The following is a 15,637-nucleotide window of genomic DNA, read 5'->3' as shown; positions in this document are numbered from 1 at the left end:
CACGCAGCAATGAAGATCCCACGTGCTGCAACTAAGACCCGGCCCAGCCAAGTAATGTTTTTAACAAAATAAAAACATGTCTATTTTGAGTACCTCCTTTTTTTTTTTTTTCTTCAAAGTTAAGTTCTTAAATGTGTCGAGTAGTGAGTATGTTAGAGCGTGAGCCAGCCACTTGGGGGGATTTTGGAAGTTCTAGCTGTGACCCTCCTCCTCACGGATAACCCCCATGCCCTGGCTTCTTGTCTGAGAACCTGTGTGATTGGACTAGGTGCTCTCAGAGAGTGAAAGCACGTTGGGGTGGATGTGAGTGTCCATGATGAATCAATGGGAAACACCTGCCAGAGGAACTGGAGGAGGTAGTTGATAATATGGTTTTCCTACCCTGGAAGGGATGCGTCGTTCTACCTGGCCTGGGCATTTCTGCTGCAGCAACAGGAAGGCGGACTGAGGTGTATTTCCCATCACTTAATTGAGGTGGGGAATAAAATAGGTCACAGTCAACAGAAAAACATGTATTCAAAGCTAAAAGAAATGTGCTGGCCACGCTGGTTGTTGCAGTGAGATGTTTTTAATTCCTCTTAAACCTCTTTAAGCATCTGTTGAGGAATGTGAAATCAACTGGAGGATTTCTGGTGTCATGTTGCCTAGAACCAATATTGTTTAGTCCTATGGATGCCCCAGGAGACTTTCACTTTCTGGCACTGGCGTCGGCATCCTTGTGATGCTCTTGGACTGACTTTGACCTGAACCCCTTGCCTGTTGCAGTTAAAGCACCAGACTCCGGAGTGCTGTCTCCAGCTTCTAAGCCGCTGGATCACCCACTTCTTTGCGCCACCTGCTCATACATAAAACTCCTTTCCCTGCTTTGTGCCTTTCTGATAAAAGGAAGTTGGATGTTAGGGATCTGAAAAATAAACCAACAGCACAGCATGTTTGGGACTGATATTATGGTGAGATGTCAAAGTAAACTTGAAATAGAGATCCTTCCTCCCCAAACCCCATCTCTAAGTCCTGTTTTATTGCAGACCACATAAAATCAAAGTGCTGGAGCACAGCTGCTCCGAAAGCTGAAGGTCTTCATGGTTATGGCTTTCTTTGGAAACTCATCCCCACCAGACTTGCAGTTAATGAAAATATTTGCTTTGCTTGATATAAACAAAGTTTATGGGCAGAATTTGTAATTAGGAAACTCTTTAATTCTCTTTTACCCCTCAGTCCCCAATTTCTCTTGTGTCATTGAAGAATTCCAAGTATTTAAGAAAATAAACCCTCTCTCAGTAATGAGCTCATTGTTTTATTTCTGATGTTGTCATAAAAGATGCATTGCTCCCTCATTTTGTGTCCTCATCCAGATTAAGTGACCTGAAATCTGAGGTTTGTTTGTTTTCGGTCAGAGATACTCGTGTGTGAGTAGGAAAAGACAGTGCCTTGTCACAGCGCCTGCTCCCATCAGGCCATCCCATAGCTATTTGGGTACCCAGGTTGGTGATTTAGGCGGTGTAAGGGCAGCCACAGGGCAGGGTAGCTTTCTTCAAGCCACATGGAAAACCAGTGTCGCCTCTTCAAGGCCCCCCACATTCTGTGTGTGTAACTCCCTGGGGCTGTGGGCTGTAGCCTCAATGCTTTCCAAGTTCTCGTCTGTCTCCTAGGGTTTCTTGTGACACATCCAGGGATCAGATGACCAGGCACCATTCTTGTAGGTACAGCACCTGCTTGCATTCCTAGATGAGACGGAGGTGGTGGTGGGGACTGGTCATGAGAACCTGATATTGGACCAGAGAAAACAACTGTCCCTTCAACTGTCCCAAGTCTCAGTATGGTGGACCTTCAGCCCCAGTGGGAGTTGGCATTGTGGTGCACCCCCTGTTCTGCCTTAAGATCTGTTTCCTCGCCAGACTGTTGAAGGAGAAGCAGCTAGGAGGCTTCACGCCCTGGCTTAAGACGCCAAGGAGGAGTTTTTGAAGGATTTCAGGCTTGTCCATGGTGGCGTTAAGAGATTAGCTCCTGGGTCCTGGGCATTGGTGGTGATGGTATCTTACAGTGCAGGCTCGGGAAGCAGGGTGGGCAAGGGTTGTAAGAGGACCAGAGTGGGAGACACTGCAGTTCACTTGGACTTAGGAAGTAAGGATCTCCATTAACTCCTTCCTTCCTGCTTCCCTCCCTCATGGGCAGAAAGTCAATTTATTTGTCTTGGGTGTTGACATAATGTCCTTGTTTTTGAAAATTCTAGTGAGAGTTTCCTGGTAATTCTCGTTGTTTCTTCAAATGTCAGTCATTTGGATATTTAGTTTCCCAAGTTTATTAAAACCCCTTCAAGCATAGCTGGCCCAGCTGAGACTGAAATTACCTTTCTGATGGTGCCAATTTATGCCTTGCGGAACCTGTGGCTTTTCTGTTCACAGCTCTGCTTGTTTTGAGTTGCCTTTGAAAGCCATGCATGAGCCTGTTTGCCTGTTTTAAATGCCCCCGGTCTGTGGTGGGGGTAACTCTCTACTTCACCGTGCCTCCTAACATGAAAAACAAGTACAGTGATGCCACTGGGAACTTGACAGTTGGGGTTGCATCCTTTTTGAGTATTGTACACAAAGATCTGCAAAAATTGAGTTCCCACTTGGCTAGACAGACGGTTTAAGTTCAAATCCAGGCCTCGATTTTTCAGAGTCAGGAAGGCATGGTAAACTTTCATCAGTTGGATAACTTTCATCAGAGAGAAAAGTTTGCTTGTGGAAAACTTTCTATACCTTTCCAGTTCTGCTGTATATAATTCAGAGCTTAAAGATGCTTTTTTAATCATCAGGAAAATGATTTACCTCTTCTTCTTGCAGCATCTCAGTTGCTTCTTTGTATATACCTGGGGGTAAGGAGGAAAGCATGTCATATGAGTACTTGAGGACTGGCTGTATTTTTTCAGAGGTGCTGGTCCTAGCCGATGTAGTCCCTTCCTTGTGTCCTCTCTACACTGCAATTGCCTCCTCTGTATTTTTTTTTTTTAAATACGTCTACCACTAGAATGTTTAATTTCCCCCCCTTTTTTTTGCTGCACCACGTAGCTCGCAGGTTCTTAGTTCCCCAACCAGGGATTGAACTGATGCCCTCGACAGTGAGAGAGCAGAGTCCTAACCACTGGACTGCCAGGGAGTTCCCTAGAATGTTTAATTTCGTTACAGTAAGCTTGTTTGTCCTTAAGTTCATTTAGGGGTTGAATACTGAGGAGAACCTGCTTCATCAGTGAGCCACGGTTCCAGTCTCATGACTAAGGGTTTGGGCTGCTTGAGTTGTAGGATGGTGGAGTCTGTGCCATGCGGAGTATGAAGTGAATGGGATGCAAGAAGAATCTTAAAAAAAAAAAAATTCCACACACACATATGGCATATGGGAATTCTAAGAATGTAGTTCTCAGGAATTAAATTCGCATCTAGCTATCACGGATGGCCTAACCTAAGGTTTTCTCTCTCCACTCCAGGAGGTGACTTTGGTCTGGAGATTTCCCCTCCAGTCCTGCCCCCTGGCCATGGTGGTGAGTTTTCTGTGAGCAGCCTTCCAGTGGCAGAGGACGCCTACAGGGTGAGCTTGGCCAAAGGTGTCTCCATGTCTCTGCCTTCGTCACCTCTGCTGCCTCGACAGTCTCACTCTGTGCCATCAAGATCAACCAAAAAGTCCCCAGGTAAGCGAGCAACAAAACAGCCCCCGAGCTGCATGTATTGGAATTAGGCAGAACTAGTGCTTGTACCTTCTGGGAGAAGGTTTTTTCTTTGTTACGGTAACTTCTCGAAGAAGGGAATCTTCAAAAAAAAAAAAAGATGATTTGAATAGATTGATTTCTTTAGTTCAACCTATATATAAACTATTTTGATTGCCCAGGCTATAGTTTTACAAAGATTCATGTTATCAATATTAACCATCAGTTTTGTTTTCTTGTTCACAAATTAGGGAAACGCTGTAATCTAAATTCATTGTGGTATGTTTAAAGGTTATGGATTTTGGCAAGTGTAATCCGACCACAGTCTGTTTATTCCCACCCAGCGCTATATACTGATGTGTTTCCTTGATTACATCATCCAGCATTTGAGCAGCTATAAAATTTAATTGTTGGTGAAAATTCAGACTTGTAAAGGGGTGGAACAAGGGACTTATGGATTACTTGTATGAAGTATTTTGGCTTCCCTTATTATTACCGACTTTTTGCACTTAACTTTACCAATAAAAACTCAAACATTATTTAACTTTAATCAGGTGTGAGGAAGGCCTTTCCAAAATAATGATACACGGAATCATAAAAGTTCTTTGATCTTCTTTGAGGTTTTCTGAGTATTTGTTTACTGAGGGCAAGATAAATTGGGGCCTTACTGATCATATGCCACTGTAAGAATTGGTCACATTTACACATAAACATGTTTGGAATTGATCTAAGATCTGCTCTGGGACTGTGAAATTGGTATCTGTTTTTCTAATCTCCTGAATGAGTGTATTACTTGAGATGTTATAGGCATTATTTCTGAATCATTTAGTGGATATTTGCAGTTTATGTGGGGTAAAATTAAGAGCGCAAACCTTAAGCTCTGAGTGTTAGAAATGGTGCTGTGAATTGGTGAGTGGCCAAAATCTTTTATTCTAGAACTTTCTTTGGACAACATTGTTTACAATCCAGTCATTAGCTGGAACTTGGAAACCTCTTTGGTATGAAGTGATTTCCTGTGCCAAGGAATCTGACCTGTTTATCAGTATTTGGGGAAATTCCTGGAATGTCCTTTCTTCTTTTTGCCCTCCCCCTACTGCTATATCTCTTTGTCAGATTTCTTCTCTTCTTTCAAATTCCAGTTCCCACACTGCCTCTTTTGCCGGTTAGCCCACTGGAATTACTCCTTTTTACAAATTGTGCACAGCATTTTACTTTTATTCTTATTAGCTTCATCATTTGTCCTTTTTTCTTGAATTAGTGTGTATGTGCTTCCTATGTCTGATGGTTGAGGATGGGCATGATGTCTTCTCCAAGTATACCTCATCTATATAAAACAGATAATAGAGGTTTCCCTCCTATAGTCTGTGCTACTGCAGATGAATTGATGCTGCTTGGGCCCTAGGATTGGCCAACACCTGAGAGACTCTGGGGAATACTGCATTTCAGGTATAGTTTTATTAATAAAAAAATCAGTGTTAGTTTTAGTGAGACTTCAATCTTTAAAAATTTTTTTCCAGCTTTCCTGAAATATAATCAACCCATGACATTGTAAGTTTAAGGTATACAATGTAGTGATTTTATATATATATATATATATATATATATAAAATATTACAGACTGATTACCACAATAAGGTTAGCTAACATATTCATCACTTCACAGTTACTATTATTTATTTTGTGGCATTTTAGGGGGACATCAGGTAGCAATGAATGGCATGGCAAGCTTGGGCAGAGTGGCAAGCCAGAAGAGTCTCATTTAGGCTGCAGGCACACCTGCAGAGAAATCCCTGACAAGGCCTCATCTCCTCTGTCCTGACCAAATTAGATATCTTTGGTTTTAGAGAAAATATCCCAAAGTTTGTTTTTCTCCATAGGAATAAATTTATGTCTGCTAAGGTCTTTGCAAGGCCTTATGAATAGAAGGGAGTAGTTAGCTCTGCAACATTCAACGTTTTAGTGGGTTGAAGGAAATATTCTCCATATTAGATGCTTTTGGTCCAAATGATAATTAAATACACTAAGCAGCTTCCTCTTTGGTGGGGCAGTGTTTGTGGATTGCCCAAATTTGTACATCAAATTAGTGTCTCACAGTGTTAATTTGGTTTCATTATCTTGGTAATTTTAATTCGAAAAGGAAAGTTAAAGGCAGAGGTGCTTGCTTAAAAATGGCAGTGACTCAGGATGCATCAGACAGTAAACAATGTTTTTTCCAGTGTCGAACACACACAGATTTCTGTTTAAACCATATTGTTGGAAAAGTATCTAGAGTCCTAATGTTCTACCTGCCTATAAAAATAGTTGACATACGGTTGTGAACATGCTCTGGATTTTAAAATAGCCATCTATTTAAAAAGCTAGCACTGTTGTTGCTAATGATACAGTAAATATGGTGTGTGCGCAGAGCCCATAGTTAGAGACCCGCCTCCGCCTACCCCACCCCCTCTGTTTTCCCTCCCCATCTGGCTTTGCTTCAGGAGCACATCATCTTTCAGCCCCAGCTCTGAGAGATGCTGACTTCTGTTCTCATTTGTAAGATTAGATGCCTTTTTCTTTTGTTTAAGGCAAAAACAAAATGAAAAAAACTGCACCAAGAACCAAACCTGTTTTACTTGTTTGGGTAGAACGTCTTCACTAATTGACGCTAATCAAGAAACTGTTGGCCCGAAACTGTTATTCTAGCAAAGGTCAAATACTATAAACTCCTGTCACAGGCACTCAGCACAGCCTGCATTAATAATGAAAGTTTGTATGCTAGTATACTTGGTGATTGGCTCCTGGGCCATGGGAACTCGGGACCAGAGAAAACGTCGTTAATGTCGCAGTAATGTGACCCTGCATTTCACATGACTTGAGTTTCTTACGTTCCACTTACATTGCTAGTTATTATTTTTATTTACTCTCCTTCCACCTTGCTCCACCTTATTTATATGTTTTTCACTGCTAGTCGGAAGATTCAGTTTCCTGAGTACTGTTTCACATCTTTTGTTTTTTTCTAAATGAAACATAAATTTTCTGATGATGAAAACAAGGATCAGTATCCATTAAGTAGTGCTGTGGCTGGTGCAAGCCTTTTTGGGTTAAGAATTCATTAATATTTGTAATGCATTCTTTGGTCTCCGAGAGAAGAGCAAGCCCATTTCCTGTGGATTGTTTATTAGTAATATAATTTGTTACTTTATATTTGGATTACATTTCCCAGATCACTTTGGGCCCATTATGGATCAAAAGGAGGCACAGAGCAACCATTTAAAACACTGAATGGAGTAAAACAGCAGATGGTGAAAAGTGGGTGATACTGCTTTTCTCATCCTCGCATATGGGGAGGCTGGGTAGTGCTGGTTATAGTCATCCCCCCTTATTTGTGGTTTCTCTTTCTTTGGTTTCAGTTACTCGTGGTCAGTGTCCAAAAATATTAAATGGAAAATTCCAGAAGTAAACAATTCATAAGTTTTTTTTTTTTTTTTTTTTTTGGCTGTGTCGGGTCTTTAGTTGGGGCACGTGGGATCTTCGTTGAGGCATGTGGGATCTTTTGTTGCGGTGCGCGGGCTCTTCATTGTGGTGCACGGGCTTGTCTCTAGTTGTGGCCTACCCAGCCTGGCGGGCACCAGGGCGCGTGGGCTCTGTAGTTGGTGGCACGCGGGCTCTCTAGTTGAGGTGCACGAGCTCAGTAGTTGTGGCGCGCAGGCTTAGTTGCCCTGTGGCCTGTGGGATCTTAGTTCCCCGACCAGGGATCAAACCCGCATCCCCTGCGTTTGAAGGCGGATTCTTTACCACTGGACCACCAGGGAAGTCCCAACAGTTCATAAGTTTTAAATTGTGTGCCGTTCTGAGTAGCTCACGTGATGAAGTCTCGCTCTGTCCTGCCCAGAATGTGAATCGTCCCTCTGTCCAGTGTGCCCTGCCCATTAGTCTCTGCATAGCCCCCTCAGTCATCAGATCCACTGTTGTGATATCGAGGTGCTTGGGTTCAAGTAACCCTTATTTTACTTAATAAAGGACCTGAAGTGCAAGAGTAGTGATGCTGGCAGTTCAGTTATGCAAAGAGAACGGTTTGTAAAGTGCTTTCCTGTAAGTGAAAAGGTTCTTGACTTAATAAGGAAAAAAAAATCATATGCTGAGGTAGCTAAGATCTATGGTAAGAACGAATTTTCTATTCGTGAAATTGTGAAGAAGGAAAAAAATGTGTGCTAGTTTTGCTCTCGCACCTCAGACTGTAAAAGTTATGGCCACGGTATGTGATAAGTGCTTTAGTTAAGATAGAAAATGTGTTAAATTTGTACAGTAAGGTACTTTGAGAGAGAGGCCCCATTCTATTTTATTGTTAGTCACTGCCGTTAATCTCTTACTTTGCCTAACTTATAAATTAAATTTTATCATAGGTATATATGCATAGGAAAAAACCCTATAGTATACATGGGGCTCAGTACTATCAGCAGTTTCAGGCATCCACTGGGGGTCTTGGAACGTATGAGGGGAGCTGCTGTATTTGCATCTCTGCCATCTCCAGTCCCAGTTCTGTGTCAGTTGACAGAGCTGATGCAGCAGTTTTGAAAACCCCTCTGGCTGTCTGTTTCTTTAAGGGAAAAACCTCAAAGCTGACAGGCTGTAAAGTGGAAATCATTCTGCCCTTTGATTCTTGGACCATGAATTAATGTCCACCAAGGCCCTCCTTCCCTCACCCTGCTGGAGTGTTTCTTGTAGAAAATTTGGAAATCCCAGTGTAGAGACAGAACTATGCTTAGTGTTTTGATTTTCTAGTTTTTTTTTTTTTTCAATCGATTCTTCCTAAACCCAGGACCACACGCGCTTTGCCATTTTTCACTGAATATTATATCATGAGCACGTTCCAGTCTGCTTGAAGAATTTGACATTCGATGTCCATTGTTTCAATATTCCGTAATTGATTTTTAACTAATTTCTGGCTGTTAGATATTTACATTATTTTTCAGTTTAAAAAAATTGTAGCGTGAGCCAAGGTATTTTGTTTTTGCTATTAAATGCCTATGAATTTTTAATTTTATAAATGTATTTTATTTATTTTATTTTTGGCTGTGTTGGGTCTTCGTTGCTGCGCGCGGGCTTTTCTCTGGTTGTGGTGAGTGGGGTCTACTCTTTGTTGCGGTGTGCAGGCTTCTCATTGCGGTGGCTTCTCTTTTTGTGGAGCACGGGCTCTAGGCGCGCAGGCTTCAGTAGTTATGGCACGTGGGCTCAGTAGTTGTGACGCATGGGCTTAGTTGCTCCACGACATGTGGGATCTTCCCGGACCAGAGCTTGAACCCGTGTCCCCTGCACTGACAGGCAGATTCTTAACCAATGCACCACCAGGGAAGCCTGAATTTTTAGTTTTAGATGTGATAAAATACACATAATAAAATTTCCCATCTTAACCATTTTTAAATGTATAGTTTAGTCATGTTACATACACTTACATTGTTGTGCACCCAGTCTCCAGAACTCCCCATGTGAATATTTTTGTTCAGTAACTTTTACATACGTCTGATCTCTCAAGAGTAGCAGGTTCTGGGAAGTGGAAGTATTGCACTAAATGGACTACATTTTTTTTTTTTTTTTTTTGGTACGCGGGCCTCTACTGTTGTGGCCTCTCCCGCTGTGGAGCACAGGCTCCGGACGCGCAGGCTCCGCGGCATGTGGGATCTTCCCAGACCGGGGCACGAACCCGTGTCCCCTGCATCGGCAGGCCAACTCTCAACCACCGTGCCACCAGGGAAGCCCGATGGACTACATTTTTAAAGATTTAAAGATTCTTGGTACATACTGCCCAGTCACTTTACAAAAAGCTGCATTGATTACACACTCCCGCCAGCGTTCTTTGAGTGCCTCCTTTTGAAGTCAGCATCTTCAGGGGACAGTCTTGAGTGGATGGGCTAGTAGGGTGCTTCGTCAGGCCTCGTTGTGGACCACTGAGAATCAGCAAGAAGAGGCTGAGAGTAGTCGTTCTGTAACCCTCCTCTTTTGAACTTCCCTTCTGTCTGCGCTTCTCAATTTCCAGTTTTTCTTTCTTTCCACGGTACTATGGCCAGGGAATTATCACAGCTGAGTCAGATCAAGTTCATAGTCAGAACCACACTCAGCTGGCTTCCAGTTTTAGCTACTGCCGCAGTCTCTGTTCTGTGCGCGGACCTTGGAGGATCACAGACAGGTTGGGGTTGGCAAGGCCTCTAGGGCACAACCAGTCAGGCCTCTTTGCAGATACGGAAGCATCATTACGGAACTTGCCCCAGTGTGCAAGTTAAGGTAGAGGCTGCCCTAAGTCCAGCCCCCTGCCCTGCCCTAGCACGTTCTCCTATGCCAGTGCCAGTCTGCATTGTTCTGTCTGCACATTGCTGACACATGAGCTGTAGGTGACATGGCACTGTGTTCTGGTTGCATGCCCGGGGGGAGGCTATAGGCTGGAGGTTGTACACACAAGCATCTGTGAGGCTTCTTCCTAGGGAGGTGGAGGATAGCACGGGGAACACACAGTCTCAGCACAGGTCTGCTGGAAGAACCAGCTAGTTCTCAGTCCTGCTGTCACCTCTGAGTAGTCAGGTCACAATCAGGGCTCTGACCTTCAGCAAGGACGGTTCCTCCTGCTGTGGTGAACTGGACAGCTCTCTTTGTTTCCTCCTGCAAACTTGTTATATGACCGCCTACTCCAAGGAGCCGGGCGGCCCTGCCTGTACCTTACCGCTCCATGCAGCCATGACCAGGACACACATACTTTGTTGTTCTGTGCTCACACACAGACCTGTGTGCATTCGGTTTGCTCCACTGTGAACTTAAGGACCTTTGAGTGCCGTTAATTCTCCTGCCTGTGACTCCTGGTTCACCCATACACGATTTGGCTGTACCATGCGATCATACCCAGGAATTTTAAAGAAGACTGCTTTAAAATTTAAAGCAGCCCTTTAAAAAAGGGTCCTACCTTCAGAGATGCTGATTTAGTGCATGTGAGGTATGGCCTGGGCGTTGGGATTTAAAAAAAAATCTTCCCAGGTGATTCTAATATGTAGCAAAGTTTGAGAACTTTGGTAAAGAATATGTGATTATATGATAAAATTCCTTTTCAATGAAGGTAGATGTAGATATTTGTTATCTTTATCTTTTAAATTTTAGAATATTTGTGGAGGAAAATTCATTACAAAAATGTACAGAACAAGGTACAGTAAATCTTGGTCCCTTCCACCCCCGTGCCCCTAAAAAGACAACCATTTCTGATAGTTGGTTGAATTTCTGGGTTTTTTTCTTTATTTATTTTATTTATTGGCTGCGTTGGGTCTTGGTTGCTGTGCGTAGGCTTTCTCTACTTGCAGCGAGTGAGGGCTACTCTTTGTTGCGGTGTGTGGGCTTCTCATTGCAGTGGCTTCTCTTTGTTGCAGAGCGCAGGCTCTAGGCATGCGGGCTGCAGTAGTAGTGGCACGTGGGCTCAGTAGTTGTGCCTCATGGGCTCTAGAGCGCAGGCTCAGCAGTTGTGGCACACGGACCTAGCTGCTCCGTGGCATGTGGGATCCTCCCAGACCAGGGCTTGAACCCTTGTCCCCTGCACTGGCAGGCGGACTCTTAACCACTGCGCCACCAGGGAAGTCTGGTTGAATTTCTTTCCTGCCTTGTTTCTGTAGTGAATAAATGATAGTATTTGTTCACTCCCCCTAGCATCGTACATGTAAGACGATCCCAGTTTCCCACTAAATAAAGAACATTCTTACATATTAATATTTAAAAGCCTCTTTATATTTTCATTGGATAGGCTTTAACTCTAGGATTACTAGTTGAAAAGTGTTATGATTAATGTTGTGAATGGATTATTATATACTTATTGGTCATTTGTACTTTTTTCTTTGGGGAATTCTTGTGGTATTTGTCTTCTGTTCTACTGGGGCAATATAGAGTTCTTACTGAATTACCACAGCTTTCTTGTTGTTTGTTTTAAGGCCATCAGTCATGTATGTTATTCAAAAATTTTCCCAGTTCATGATTTTCCATTAGGTTTATAGTGTTTTATGACTCACAAAAGTTTTTTGTTCTTTCAATTCAAGTTTACATATTTTTCCATTATCATTTATCCCTTTGCATTTTTAAAAAAACAGCTTTATTGGGATATTTTGCATATCATATAATTCATCCATTTAAAGTTTACAGTTCAGTGTTTTTAGCATTTTCACGGGGTTGTGCATCCATTGCCACAATCTAATTTTAGAACATTTTTATGTCCCTTTAAAAAAAAATCCATTTGCATTAGCAGTTACTCCACATTCCTCCCTCCCTCCAGCCCCCTACCCCACAGCCCTAAGCAAACTCTAATCTATGTTTTTTTCCTTTATGGATTTGCCTGTTTGGGGCATTTCGTATAAATAGAATCATATGATATGTGGTCTTTTGTGACTGGCTTCTTTCATGTATGTATTATATATGCACGTTTTTTAATCCATTCTTCAGTTTATGGACGTTTGAGTTGTTTCCACTTTTTGGCTATTATGCTATGAACATTTGTGTATGCATTTTTGTGTGATTGTAGCTTTTCATTTTTTTCTGGGGTACGTACCAAGGAGTGGAATTGCTGGATTAATATGATAACTCTATGTTCAACCTTTTGAAGTACTGCCAAATTATTTTCCACCATGACTGCACTATTTTGGATTTCCAGCTGTGGAGCATGAGGTTTCCAGTTTCTCCACATCCTTGCCAACTCTTGTTATTATCAATCTTTTTGATTATAGCCATTGTAGTACATGTGAACTGGTATCTCATTGTAATTGTAAGAATTCTTTGTATGTTCTAGATACAAGTTATGCAATATGCAAAATTTTCTTCCATTCTGTGCTCTTGATACTATTGTCATAAATGCAAGAGTTTCAATTTTTTTTTTTTTTTTTTTTTTTTTTGCGGTACGTGGGCCTCTCACCGTCGTGGCCTCTCCTGTTGCGGAGAACAGGCTCCAGATGCGCAGGCTCAGCGGCCATGGCTCACGGGCCCAGCCGCTCAGCGGCATGTGGGATCCTCCTGGACCGGGGCACGAACCCGTGTCCCTCCCCTGCATCGGCAGGTGGACTCTCAACCACTGCGCCACCAGGGAAGCCCAAAAGTTTCAAATTTTGATGTCCAGTTTATTAATATTTTGCCACTGTCTTTTTGATGTCGTATCCAAGAAACTATTGTCTAGTCCAAGGTCACAAAGATTTATACCTATGTGTCCTCCTAAGAGTTTTATAGTTTTAACTCTTACATTTAGGTCTGGATCCTTTTTAACTCCATTTTTTGTGAACGGTGTGTGGTAGGGGTGATCTTCATTCTTGCACATGAGGAAGGATATACAGTTGTCCCAGCACCATTTATTGACAAGTCGATTCTTTTCCTGCTGAATGGACTTTGAGTGATCAAGTCACTGTTGTGCCCAGACCAGCCCTTCTGTTCCACTTCCCCTTTGCTTATTCTCCTTCTTCTGTCTTAGGTCAAAACTTTCTCTTTCAGAGTTGACCTCAGGTGTGGCTTGCATCTGTTGCTTCATCCAGCCTTCCTTTATGTCTCTCCTTTTCCCTATATGAGAAAAAACTTACTGTTCCAAACACCTGTAGCACTGTGCTTCCTCCTCCCTCTGCACTGCCTTTCATGGCGTTTCACTGCCTTGACGTTCCGTGAGTTCCTTGTCTTTGGATCTTGCCTTTGTGTTTCCCCTTGGATACTTGGAAACAGGATCTAATCACTTCCTTCAGACAGTTACCCTGGTGATGGGGCACTGGTATGCACCTATTAAAATGAGTAGGATTTTAGTAGTCCACCTTCACCAGTTCCATGTGATTGGTTGAAAATCAGGAAACAATTTAAATTACAGCACCTTGCATTTGTAAAGCTGGGAACATACCTTTCCCCATATCTAGAGAGAACTGATGCTTAATTAAGGTCGTACCTCTCTCAGGACTTTGCTATGATCAGGGATAGGCAAAGAGGAGTATGTTTGAAACTGGGTCAGCAGCCTTCTCATGCCTCCTTTTCTATGTTCCTGTCACTCTTCTACTTTCTCGGGCTTCTGGCATTTTTTTGCTGCGTGATTCCCGCCACCTGTAGTTAATGATGACTGGAGGTTTTACCCAGTCATACTTTACGGCAGTGTCAGGTGCACCCTTTGGTGGTGTCAGATGGCGGCTAGAACAAACCAAGTGCCGTGCTCAGAAATGAGGGTTTTTACCTTAAGAAAATAGATGGGAGCAGAGGCAGTGGCGGTGGGAACCTCTTCTTTTTGATCATTTCTGATTCACAGAGAAACATAGAAGTCACAGAAGCCCATGGAAGCTATTGCACCCCTATCTAACATTAATGAAAGTTAGTGAGTGGTCAAAACCGACAGGAAGGAAGGATTGATGTTCCAGCCTGAATCCTCAAATTTGTAGTGAAGCAAGTCTGTGGGTGGGTCAGCAGGAACAGCTGGCTTTGTGCCAGGCAGAGTGGCAAAGGTGTGCAAAGCTGGGAGTTGGGAAGCGAAAGTGGACATAGAATGGTGATCTCTAGAAGAGAGGTCAGTAAGAGCTGGAGCGTCCTGCAAAAGGACAACCGGGACCATCAAGAAAATCTTCATTATTCAGGCCTGGAGTGTTGAAACCAGTAAGCTTTGCCTCTGGGGGTTTATTGAGAGTTACCAGCTAACAGTTACAGATGGAACCCCTTTTCTGTGCAAGGGTTCTGAGAAATAAAATTTAGGAAACTCTTCCAAGGAGATGTGACTTTCTTTTTGTTTCTCTCACCAACAAAATGCTCCTTTATTGGCCAAAGGTCCTAAGTGGTAGTTAATGAGCTCACCTTTTTTAAAAAATAGAATTTATTTAAGAACAGTTTTAGGTTCACTGCAAAACTAAATGGAAGGTACAGAGATTTCCTGTTGACTCCTGTCCCCACACATGCATGGCCTCCCTCATTGTCAATATCCCCACCAGAGGGTACATTTGCTACAGCTAATGAATCTGTATTGACACATCTTTATCACCCCAAGTCCAAAGTTTACATTATGGTGTTAGACATTCTCTGAGTTTGGACAAATGTATAATGACATGTATCCATCATTGTGGTATTATACAGAATTTTTACTGCCCCCCAAATCCTCTGTGCTCCACCTAATCGTCCCTCTCTCCCTACCCCAACTCAAACCCCTGGCAACTACTGATCTGTTTACTGTCTCCATGGTTTTGCCTTTTCCAGAATGTCATATAGTTGAAATTATACAGTATGTAGCCTTTTCAGATTGATTTTTTCATTTAGTAATAGGCATTGAAGATTCCTCCATGTCTTTTCATGGCTTGAGAGCTCATCTTTTTAGTGCTGAATAATATTCCATTGTCTGGATGTACCACGGTTATTTATCCATTCATCTACTAAAGGACATCTTGGTGGTTTGAGGTTTTGGCAGTTATGAATAAAACTGCGGCAAACATCTGTGTGGAGGTTTTTGTGTGGACATAGTTTTCAACTCGTTTAGGTAAATAAATACCGAGGAACGTGATTGCTGGATTGTATGGTAAGAGTGCTTAGTTTCATAAGGAACTAACAAACTGTCTTCTGAAGTTGCTGTACCCATTTTGCATTCTCACAAGCAATGAATGAGTTCCTGTGGCTCTGCATCCTCGCTAGCATTTGGTGGTGTTAATGTTTTGGATTTTGGCCTTTCTAATAGGTGTATGGTGGTGTCTTGTTGTTTTAATTGGCATTTCCCTGATGACACATGTTGTGGTGCATCTTTTTGTATGCTTATTTGCCATCCGTATATCTTCTCTGGTGAGGTGTCTGCTAAGATTTGGTCCTTTTTAAAAATCAGGTTGTTTTCTTATTGTTGAGTTTTAAGAGTTCTTTGTATATTTTGGATAACAGTCCTTTATCAGATATATCTTTTACAAATATTTTCTCCTTGTCTGTGGCTCATCTTCTTAGTCTGTTGACATTGTCTTAGAGCAGAAGCTTTTAGTTTTTTTG

The 15,637-nt window shown here is 42.4% G+C and overlaps 1 protein-coding gene across 1 annotated transcript in view; it reads left to right on the top strand.

Moving 5' to 3' along the window:
• TANC1 (tetratricopeptide repeat, ankyrin repeat and coiled-coil containing 1) overlaps positions 1-15,637 on the top strand; it is a 229,711-nt gene that overhangs the window by 98,577 nt on the left and 115,497 nt on the right. The window contains exon 4 of the mRNA XM_082658840.1: positions 3,464-3,664. Within this exon, the coding sequence (XP_082514966.1) occupies positions 3,464-3,664 (201 nt within the window). The remainder of the gene's footprint in view (positions 1-3,463; positions 3,665-15,637) is intronic.

Source organism: Grampus griseus, assembly GCF_964374135.1.
Source record: "Grampus griseus genome assembly, chromosome: 7".
NCBI lineage: Eukaryota > Metazoa > Chordata > Mammalia > Artiodactyla > Delphinidae > Grampus > Grampus griseus.
The sequence above is the reverse complement of the archived record's forward strand: the minus strand, read 5'-3'. Positions and strand labels throughout refer to the sequence as shown.